Source organism: Argiope bruennichi, chromosome 5 (assembly GCF_947563725.1).
Source record: "Argiope bruennichi chromosome 5, qqArgBrue1.1, whole genome shotgun sequence".
Lineage (NCBI taxonomy): Eukaryota > Metazoa > Arthropoda > Arachnida > Araneae > Araneidae > Argiope > Argiope bruennichi.
This window is the reverse complement of record NC_079155.1, coordinates 126,468,715-126,480,640: the sequence shown is the minus strand read 5'-3', so window position 1 is coordinate 126,480,640 and position 11,926 is coordinate 126,468,715. Positions and strand designations below refer to the sequence as shown.

The 11,926-nt window shown below is 27.0% G+C and overlaps 2 protein-coding genes across 3 annotated transcripts; one reads left to right on the top strand and one right to left on the bottom strand.

The window, feature by feature from the left end:
* Nucleotides 1-138: 138 nt before the first annotated feature.
* LOC129969055 (H/ACA ribonucleoprotein complex subunit 3-like) lies at nt 139-3,778 on the bottom strand. Its single transcript, XM_056083464.1, has 4 exons — nt 3,625-3,778; nt 3,079-3,121; nt 890-988; nt 139-271 (listed from the first exon to the last, which is right to left on the bottom strand). Exons 1-3 carry the CDS (start codon nt 3,676-3,678, stop codon nt 891-893), a joined length of 195 nt encoding a protein of 64 aa, XP_055939439.1. The 5' UTR covers nt 3,679-3,778; the 3' UTR covers nt 139-271; nt 890.
* Nucleotides 3,779-4,014: 236 nt separating this feature from the next.
* Nucleotides 4,015-9,043, top strand: LOC129969165 (guanine nucleotide exchange factor MSS4-like). 2 transcript variants are annotated; one of them, XM_056083601.1, is made up of 3 exons: nt 4,015-4,189; nt 4,344-4,552; nt 6,954-9,043. In XM_056083601.1, exons 2-3 carry the CDS (start codon nt 4,358-4,360, stop codon nt 7,173-7,175), a joined length of 417 nt encoding a protein of 138 aa, XP_055939576.1. In that variant the 5' UTR covers nt 4,015-4,189; nt 4,344-4,357; the 3' UTR covers nt 7,176-9,043. The 2 variants fall into 2 exon arrangements, with proteins under 2 accessions (XP_055939576.1, XP_055939575.1); XM_056083600.1 differs by having other exon boundaries at nt 4,016-4,192.
* The last annotated feature ends 2,883 nt before the right edge of the window (nt 9,044-11,926 follow it).

Below are 11,926 nucleotides of genomic sequence, written 5' to 3'. Positions count from 1 at the left end.
AATGGAATATAAGACAAGAGGTTAATATGTCACATTATAAATATGAGTTGTGTGAGTAAAATACAATTCTTATTTAAGGAAAGTTTAAAAACTATAGAAACTATAACTAAAAAGATTATAAAAAGGCAAGTAAAGACATCCAGAAACAATTTTTTATTGATGAAACATAAGGTACATGAATACAATGAAGACAATTTGTCACATAATGCTGCTCTGAGCAAAATTTACATTTTAATTTCCATTTACTTGATGATACAATTTCATATTGTCCCTGAAATGAGAAGTACCTGTTATATTATCTATCACATTAAAAAAAATCAATTTAAATATTAAAGAATTAAACTGAAATTACAGTTATCGTAACAAAATAGAATAACTTCTAGCACTCTTAGGTGAACATGACTCGCTCTTTGTCATATTTAGAACATTAAAAAGCTTTGAATTAATGACAAGCTTTTAATTAACGAGTACTATGCATCATGATGGTCTATTTTTGAAATAAAAATATTTTTTTAACCAAAAATTTAATAAATTTATCAAAAATGGGACGACTACCAAAGACTGCAACTTATACGAGTCTTTATCACAAAATTCAAACAATCAAAACTAAGTAGAAGTCATTTTTCAGATACTGATATAATGAATTATGCAAATAATTAAATAAAGTAGGGTACTTGTATATTACTGCAAACAATTGTTTGAACAAATTACAAAATTTAATACCATAATCTAACATTTTCCATAAAAAAAGTAATTAACTTCCACTAACATAGCTGGAATAGTACACAAGTATTAAAATTAGGTATGATTTCAAAAGGAAGAACAAAGCATTTTTACAAGAGAATTGATATTTCATTAACTACATTCGTACAAGATAAAATTAATATACCTTAACAAGCAAGTTTCATTTGCTGTGTTGGCAATAAATTAAATCTCTTCTTGATCATGATTCTCTGTCTACTATAAGGATCTACTGGAGAAAATCGAGCTGCAGAAAGAAAAAAATATAATCAGATTCATATATTTTCAGCTATTTATACAAAATACATTATAAGGAACTTATCCTAAAGACATATCTGATCAGAATTTTCTTTAATTATGTTCTCCACTGGAAGAAAATTTTATTTCATTTCCCTGAGTTTTTCACATAGCTCTCATATGTATATTAACAGGATATATGTATTCAGTTCTTCATTTATGATGTTTTAAGTCAGAAAACAACTTAAGTTGATAATTGCAATAAAAACTTGATTTTGGAATTTATCATCATATAGAAAAAAAGATGTGAAGCTAATTTTTTTCAGTTTCCTTGATCTGAATATATATATATATATATATATATATATATATATATATATATATATAAATGAAAAAAGTCTGTCTAATAGTACAATGCAAAATTATAAATTCTCTAAATGTAAAAATTACAAAATAAATATTTTTTTATAAATTTGTCTTCACAAAATTATTTTTTGAAATTAAATATATTCTTTTAAAGATCTGAACAATAATTAAGTGGGAGTGATCTCAAAAGTTTCTTGCATAATCTATAATTAAGATGTTATCCCTCCCTCTTCAAATAAATGATAAATATTGGACAGGGCCATGAATGCCACAACTGCTCAGATTTTTATTTCCTTCATAGCACAATAAAGGAAATCAATACTTTTGTATTTACTGCATGGCAATGGTGAAAAATAGCAATTAAATATTTATCTTTGAGGAGAATCTAGTAAATTTACTGAATTTAGCATGCAATCTTTAATGATTAATCATTGGCATGCAGATAATGTGCAAACAACAGAAAATAAAATATATATTTTGGATGCAATTTTTTAAAAAACAAACAAATGAAACCAGAAATTTCCTAGAAATGCAATTATAATGACTTTATCATATACCAAATTTCATTCAATTCATTTTTGGGTACTTACGTATTAACGCAACCAGGCCAAAATTTGCATAAATCGCCAAATTTGGCGACCCTACTTACGGCAATTATCTGCAATTAATAAATGTACATTTTCTTTCTATTCATACTTTCTTACTCAAACTTTTGCATAAATCGCCAAAATTGGCAACCCTACTTACAGCAATTATCTGTAATAAAATAAATGTACATTTTCTTTCTATCATATTTTCTTACTCAAACTTACAAATCGCACCAACCTGGTTGTGATAATACGTAAGTAATGCATATAAATGGTTTAATTAATTTCATTTAATTATACCATTTATATGTATACAAAACTAACAGACAATCAATCTTTAGACAGAGCCAGTATCAAATCTGATATAATTACAATTCTAAAACGTCTGTACCAAATTTCATTCATCTATGTTTAGTAGTTACATTCACTCATATTTGAGTAACTGGACAGACAACCTCTGAATGGATTTCATTCAAAATTTGCTAGAAATCTACAAATTTAACTTATAGTTCATTTATCAAATTTCCTCCATTCAGTTTAAATTCTTTTTGAATTATTATATTTATAGACAGACAGATGCATTAACAAAATGTGTGGTTTGAACATAGGAAACTCTCAAATGTGAATATTCATCAAAATCTTAAGTTAATTTTTTATGATGATCACAATATTTTCTTTTAGCATATTTTATGTATGAAAAAAAAATAATTTGCATGTAAATTCTGATTTTGGTTAGAATATTCAGGATTAATAAAGGAAATTTCATAAATTTCTATGAACTGCAGAAGCACAGAATATCATCAATGTCAGAGGACCTCAGTTCATGCAGATTTAATGCACATTAAATCCTTTATGGGTCATAGTCGTAAGTTTTAAAAATGAAGTGCTTTGGAAGATTAACTCTTGATTTAAGCTTAAAATTTCAAGATCCAACAATTCTCAATAGCCTTTGCTCATATATATATATACATACACACACACACACAAAGAAGGGCAAAAGATTCATATATTAAAAAAATCAATCTAGTTTGGAAACACATTACTAGGTTACTTAGCTGTTGGAATAAGTAACCTAGAATCAAGTTTTAAAAAGATTAAATATTAAATTTAAAAGTATTTTACTGTTTTAAAATTAAACATCACATACCTGGGTGAGCAGAAAGGGTTGGTTTTCCAATGGGATCCACTTTCTAAAAAAAAGGTGGGAAAAAAGATTAAGTGGCATTTTATGAAATTTTTCTGTACAAAACTACTGTAATTTTTATCCTCCACACTTCAGAAACTATGACAAGTGTTCTATGTACATATATTTATTTAGTCAACAAAGAATTTATACAAATTCTTTTAATACAAAACAATATATAAAAAGTGCATGCATCAAAATTTCATACTAAAATCACAAGATAAATTTATAATTTTTCATTGGTTGTTGTATTAAAAAAGCCATTTTAGACAAAAAATATATTTATAGCACAAAAAAATTCAGATAATATTTCAAGAATAAGTAATTCCATCTCAATTCCAAGACAGAATATTAAGAAAATTTTAAAAGAAACACCATCTGATTGACAGAAAAAAAATTATGATTATCCTGGACATCCGATCATTTCACATGAAAGCATCATCAAATAATTATTGAAATGAGTTATTGAGTTTTGTCAATACTGGATTTGAATGATAACAGAATACATACATTTAGTGTATAAACACGATCTCCATTTTCGTTCAAATAATACATCAACAACATTTTGTATATAATTAAACAGCTGTAACTTGAAATAACCAATTTTTAGCGAGCAATCTCAATCAATCTCGGAGCACGTTTTTCACTGTTTCTTCAGCTTAAATTCACTTCACTTCTGAAAATCGTGATACCGCTATTTAAAATTTGATTACATATCCTTATTTAGAAGCTCTGATTGAATTGCGAAATGAAAATATTATTAAAAAAAATCCTTGTTTCAACTCAAGGAAGCCCATAATTTATTTAATGTATTTCAATCGAACATTCTATTTAATAAGGATGCTAATATTTCGAAAAATTTTAAGACGTTTCTATCTGTCACTGTAACGATGATTTTGTTTTGGTTATTCCAACCGTGAGAAAACATTACATTTGCATTTTACTCTTTCTGGATCGTGCGAGACAAAATTTCAAACGCTTCGCTGCGTTTGAATCATGTATTGGAGCATTGAACTTTTTACTACACCCAAGTGCTGATTATTTTTGAAATATTTTGTGAACGTGTGGAATAAAGGCAGTAAGTTTGATCAAAACACAAATCTGTATGTTATCTTAATTCCTATTTTATACTAAAATATTTATGAAATCAGAGATACTAACTCACTGTCCCATATTTTGCGTTGTTGAATGACATTTGATTTCTTTTAATTTAATTCTGCTATATTCAGGTGCTTAATTATCGATGGCTGAGGTCACTCCAACAACAATTGAGGAAGTAAATCCTCCTAAAGAAAACGATGGCAGCAAAGCAGATGAAACTACTTTTAAAGCAGATGATGCTGTTACTACTGATGGAAGAAACGTTAAGCAAATAAAATGTGACATATGTCAATCTACAATTTTAGTTCCTGGAATTGCCACCTTAGTGACACATGAGGTATCTAGTTATCATATTTAATTTAAATTAATACAATCCGGTGTTTTAAAAAATTCTCTAGTGTACTATACAAACAACATATTTGTAATAATCTAATTCGAGTTTTTTTAAATGCAATTTCTTTTATGTTCCTGATGCCAATTGCTTTTCTAAAATATATAGTTTGATAAAGAAAATGTTATTTTCATATAATGGAATTCTGTTCTATGTATTTTGTTCAATTTCACAATCCTAATATTACAGCTTTATTAAAATGTTAAAACTTTGGCATTCTTGGCAAAAAAGCTTTTTTATCATTTTATAAGCCTCTTTTTCTGTGTTGTGCATTTCTCTAATTTGCTGTCTATATTCAGTTATATTACAGGAAAGAGTAAAGGTATTTTTTAAAAAATGGGTGCACTACAAATTTTTTTTTCACCATTGCTTGGTTCTGAAGTCAAACATTGAAACAAAATGTCAAAAACTCTATTAAAGGCATACTTTATGCTGAAACCTACCCAATATGGGATTATAAGCTGAATCTTTATATCTTGATCAGGGATAGTGGAAAAAGGACAAAATAAAAAATTAGTAGTTATGACGAAGATAATTTTTTTACTTCAACATTGTAATATTTTGTTGTAAAATATGCTTCAGTTAGAAAGAACTCCCCCAAAATTAGTATGATTTAAAAGATAATGTTTTGAATTTTAAGATAATGCTAAGATCTTTTTGCTTGCATAATATTTTTGGAAATTATCACAGGAAAATTTGCCAAGATTCTACTTATGTTTCTTCTAATTAGAATTTGTAAAAATCACCTAGATTCACATTTTTACTCTCCAACGTATATATTTAAATATCAAGTTTGATAGCTCTAGTTGTAATGGTGTGATCCATTGAGGGTCAACATAGACAAACACACATTCATTATTATTATTAATAAAGATAATACATTATAAATTTTATTTTTAGTAGTTTAGCAGTTAAGTTGAATACTGCAAAGTTAGAACTTGAAGATGCACAACATTGAATATTTATATTATTATGTTTTTAGTACATTTAGTTTCTGTATTACGTTTTTATTATACATTAATATTATTAAAGACATTTTATTTATTCATGAAGTCTTTATCAGTCATTCTAAAGTTTAATTTTCAATTAGATTTTGATTGAAAAAAATTTAAATGACTGCCAAATTAGGTTTCTTTTCTTTATTTCTTCTCAATAAAAAAGAATTGATTTTATTAATGGTATATTGTTATACAAATTTCTATTCAGAAATTAAAAAAAAGGTCTATGATCATTGCGATTATGACTAAAATATGCAGTTGCTAAATTTCAGCTAAGATGATCAAATATTATATCAAAATACTATGCTTAAAGCTAAGAGTTCACCCATCCTTGATATCTGAGTTAGACTTAAACACTAAACTGGAAATCTTCATTAATAAGTAATAGATTATATAGAAATTTTTTTTTAGTATTTATGTTATTTAAACTGTGATAATTTATGATCACGAAGATAAGTTGATTAATTAAGGAGACAGATAAATTGAAGAAGAATAACTCAAGATTTTGTAGAAATGACATACCATTACTAATTTTGATGAAATTTTGTTTACTTATGCAAGTTTGGTGTTAATTCCAAAGTATCAATTATTGTGAAGACTGATGCAGAATTTTAAAATTTTTATATATTTGTGAAGATCTATCTTTGATGGCGATTTTGAATTCTATTATAGGAATGTAAATATTGTAAATCCTGTTAAAATTATATGATTGCTTTAATTTTTCTTAATAAAATAATCTTTCATTCAAATTAAGTTTCATTTGAATACTCCCATTACAATTTTAGCTTGTACTCTCATGAACAAATGTAATATTACCTCATTAATTTGAAAGCACAAAATATTTTCTAACAAATGTTAACTTTTGTTAGAGACATACACATTTTTGAATACATACATTATACACATTTTTGAATACATACATTATACACATTTTTGAAGAGCAATTCTAGTTTATATAACAAAGAAAAATGTAATGGATAGTGAAAATATAAGAAAATCTGTAAACCTGGACATTTTGTAAAAATTTCAAGAAGCTGTTTTAATAAATAGCACTACTTCCTAACAGATACCATTTCTTATTTTCATTTGAACCCTATGAGCAGTAATTGAAATTTCAGAATATAGAAATTGGTTTATCAAAATCTTCAAAATTGTGACCAGCAAATTGTCTATTAGTTTCTATTATTATTTTTACCAGCACTGACCTGGTGTCTATTCAAATAATACTAATGTTGATTTGTTAAATATGTGTAAGGACAATGCACTATTATGTTTGTTTATTTTACTTAGGAATTTTTGTTTATAAGAAAATTAAAATTCCATGGTCTTAATTTCTTTCTTTCTTTTAGTTTAAGTTGCCTGATCTAAAAGGAGAAAAAGCTACTAGAGATGTAATCAACAAATATTGGTGTGTGGAAAACATGTATGCATTTGAAAACGTTGGTTTCAGTAATACTGTAGATGGTGTTAAATATTTGGTGTGTGCTGACTGTGAAGTAGGACCTATTGGTTGGCATGACTTAAATACCAAACTTTCTTATGTATCGGTATGCAAGATTAGTTACTGTTAATATATCTATTTTTTTTAAGTATTGGATGGTTTTGAAAAAACATCTGCACTAAGAGTAAATCTGTGATTATTATTATTTTGTATGCATGTGAATTTTAAAAATCATTCCAATATTCTGGACTTGGCTAAGGAAATGGTTTATAAAGTGATATGTTCCTTTTACCCAATGTATAAATATCATTATTTATGTAAAGGAGATTTTTATTGGTATCTGTCCTAGATATTGCCTTAAAAATACAAAGAACTACTTTTTAAATTCAATTTCATTTGTATTATATGCATTTTTAGAAGGAAAAAAATGCATATTTTATATAGTGATACATAGAAATTTTGAATCATCCTCTTTGAAGATAGTTATACATCTGAGATATGTGAGACCTTCAATAAATAATGATTCAGTGGATACCCGCATCATGTAAAGATTTGTTATAGTTGAAGAATATTGCTAAGATATTTATCTCTGCAGGAAATCAAGTAGACAGTTGCATTCTCTTTTGAAACCACCACAGCATTGTACTGTAGAAGCATTTTTGGATTTTTGTTCTGGGTGAGCGTTGTCATGGTCAAAAATGATTATTTTATATGAATTATCCATTGTAGCTAGATTAACTTTTTTCCTATAACATTCTTTTTTCCCCTTTGTATTCTCGAAATTCATTTCTTTGCTTGATGATCTAAATTTGCTGAAAGCATAATGACTGGTTTGGATAGTACAGATGGCAGTTGAGCTCTCTTGGAGGCTTTAATTAAATTCTTTCAAATTATTATCGCCCATAACCTCAATGGTTTGTGTTAACCTTTGAATCATTATTTATTAAATGTCTCTTAAATCAGTAATATTCTTTTTGAAATTCTGTAATAAACATTTTCTGAAGATATTGTCATTATTAAATATGTTCTTTGTTTATGTATAGGTATCTATTAGATAAATAATAAAATATTATTCATCTTTTAAAGAGAATTGGAAAAGTAAAAGTACAACAAAAAATGTTGACTGGGTCATTTTCAAAGTTGAGCATTCAGATTGAAGTTCTTTTGATGTTAACAATGCTTTTTATTTCCTTCTAAATAAAATAATTTAATTTAAGCATATGTTCTTAAATGATATGACTTATCAGAAACCCTATGCTGATTTTAAGTTTGCTTCTTTCTAAGATATGAAAATGTATAAAAGTTTTTTTCCTTTTATCTTTTGACTATGACATACTAAATTCGTCATTTTTAAAGTTGGTGATTTAGTTAAAAAAAAAAAAAAAAAAAAGTATTTCACTCTATTTTAAGTATTAAAAACTTGATATTTGTTATTAACTTGAGACCTATGTAAATTTAGGCATATATAACGAGTTTCATACAAAATTCTTCCAATAGTCTTGCACTTGGATACCTTTCGATTTATACATTAATTCATAGTTCTGTTTAATATTTAAATAATGAATAAGCAAATATTGGTTGATAAGTGCTTTTCTTTCTTCTTAAAATATTGGAAAATATATAAATATCTAGTTCCTTAAGATTATATTTGCAATTGCATATTTTTGTCATTTCTCATTAGCAATAAAACTTTTTCATCATGTTGTAATGAAATAAGGGATAATATTATATGCAGGGTCATTAGAGATCCAACAGATTTGTGTAGACATGGATTCCTAATGTCTGGACTGTATATTCATGGGATTGGTACACTGGATTTCTCAAAATCCAAACAGCAGAGGTAAAAAAAAATCCATTGATACAATTTAGGTACTACATATAAAGATATGATTAATAATGAGATGCATGATCAAAGATTGCCATGTAATTTAATCTATGGCCACAAAAGTTTTTAATTAATTAGTAAAAGGAAGTTTTAAGAAAAGGAGTTAAGTTTTTAGCTAGTGTAATTAGTCTTTAAAAAAAAACTTAAGTTGAAAACATACAGTGAATAAAAAATTGCCAGTATTGGCAATTGCCTATAAATGATCATATTTGCTAACAAAGTATGTTTACAAATTTTATTTTAACATAGCAATTGCAGAAGGAGAAAAGACAAACAAATATAACGAAATTTCCATTTAAATATTTTTTTAATCAAAATCTACGAGAAAATCCAAAATTTACATGATAAAAAAAGTATTGGCAAAATTATGTAATTGACAAAATTATGAGCGAAAACAAAATCAGTATATGTTTAGTACTTTGTATGCATACTTTCTGCATCTATAACAGCTTGTAATCTATTTCTCATAGAGGAAACTAAGGTCTTTGTTGTACTGTTGGGAATTTTGTGCCACTCTTACCAGAGTAAACGTTTGAGGTCGTCTTTACTTTAAATTTTATGTTTCCTGATTTCTAGATCCAGCAGGTGCCATAAATTTTCAATTGGATTGATGTCAGGCGATTGAGGTGGGGTTTTTAACTGGCAATGAGCGTTGTAGAGTAGCCATTCATGGGTGAGATTCGCTGTATGCTTGGGGTCATTGTCTTGTTGAAAAACGAATGATGTTCTCAAGCCAAGATTTTGGGCACTGATTTTTAAGTTATGGCGCAAAATGTCAATGTATGTACGTGCTATCATAATACCATCAATAAAATACAGGTTGCCAACTCCATTAGCTGCCATACAGCCCCAAACTAAGACGCTGCCTCCACCATGTTTTACAGTAGCAGTTAAATGTTGCTCTTCCAATTCAGTATTTGGTCTCCTCCACACATATCGTCGTCCATCACTGCCAAAAATGTTAAACTTTGATTCATCGGAAAAAATAACTGTGTTCCAAAACTCTTCGGATAAATCAACGTGGGATTTTGTGAAATCTAACCTCTTTCTCCTATTTATTTGCGAAATGAATGGTTTCTTTCTAGCTGCCCTACCATAATAACGTCCCTCGTGTAAAACATTCCGTACAGTCTGTACGCTGAAAGTCTTTTGCGAAGTGAAAGCAACATCTCTAGCTATCTGGGGTGCACTTATTTTAGGTTTTTCTTAACCTTGTTAATAATGGCATGTTTTTCTCTTGTAGAAAATATTCGAGGTCGTCCACTTCTAGTCTTATTTTCCGTTGATCCTGTTTCCTTGAACTTTTTTACAACACTTCTGACAGTAAATAAACTTATATTCAACTGCACTCTTATAGCACGATAAGTTAAACCTTCATTTCTGAGCCTAATAATCATGTTTTTAACACTAATGTCCAACTCCTTCGATTTCGAAGTCATTTTACTGCAGTAATCGCAAAATAATGCATATGCACTTTTGGAGTAGTTTTGCAGACTTTATACCGGTAGAGTTTCTTATCAGTCGAAACATGTGACTTCAATGTAACAAAATTTGCATAGCAGTTAAAACTTTGCCAATATTTTTTTGACATGCAAATTTTCGATTTTGGAAGAAAAAATCGTAGAAAATGCGAATTAAAATAAAAGTTTTACTATTTTTATATATCTAAGATGTCTTGTATTTATTTACGACAGCTAAAATTGCATAACATTTTATTTATTTGTCAATATGAATAAATTAAGGCAATTGCCAATACTTTTTTTACCCACTGTATATAGGGCTTTTTGTATGTATGTCTAATTTGAACATAAGAATTAATTCATCTCTATTAAAATCTTATGATTTTTTAATGGTAATTTTTTTTCTCTCCAAGACCTGAAATCTTTTTTTATTTTCTTTTATTTAAATGAAGTTGTTTTGATTTGTTGTGATGGAACTATGTATTATTTTTACAGTTTATGGAAATTTAATGAAAAAAGTGACACAGGACTTGTGGATACAAAAGAATTATATCATGTTTGCATAATTTTTAAAATAAAATATACAATTTTAAGTATTAAAACTGAAAATTTTATTTATATTTTTAAAATTGTACTTCAGCCTGATTAAATGCTAAAGCAATTTCTTTTATTTAATCTCAAATGCTGATAAATATTGATAATACAAGGAATACTTATATTTTTAGAGTATGAGATAGTTACTTTTTTGTATACTTGCATTATTTCTACAAAACTGTATATTTGCTTTTACATTACCTGTATTATCAAAATAAAACCATTTGTTGAATCTCCCAAAAAGTATTAGAACATATTAAACTGTTAATTATCATTTATTAACAATATATATATATATATATATATATATATATATATATATATATATATATATGAAAATTATTTATGATGATGAGTAATCCATTCACATTTGAATTTTAACGTTTCAAACTATTTTATTGAATGTTCCAGTGAATTGATCACATAAATAATTATTTTATAAAAGGAATCTCATCTGTTTTTTAAAAAAAATAAGAATTTAAACAAGAATTGGCTTCTTCTTTTCTTTTTAAATACATATTGGAGGAAATGTTTATAATTTGATAATTGAATATATTGGACAATATTTTTTATGACAAGCATGATTTGAAAACACACAGAACAATTTTAAACACAAAGTTGTGCAATTGGTGAAAAATTATGTTCTGAAAATAAAGAGAAAAAAAAAATTCATACATTAATAAACTAAAAACTAGAGAAAAGATAAAGATTGTAAAGTGACACTTGGAAATTCTGAAGTATCTTGTTGACTCATCAATTTTGGTCCTTTCTTTACTTTTAAGCAGATTTGTTTTGACAATGTTTACCTCTCATTGTGGTGCTTCTTATTTCAACCATGTTTATAAAACTTAATAGCATAGAAACTATATTTTAAATAATCTTGCCTCTAATTTTTTTTATTGCAATCAATCTCGGATTATACTGCCTTATGCATTGTCTAGT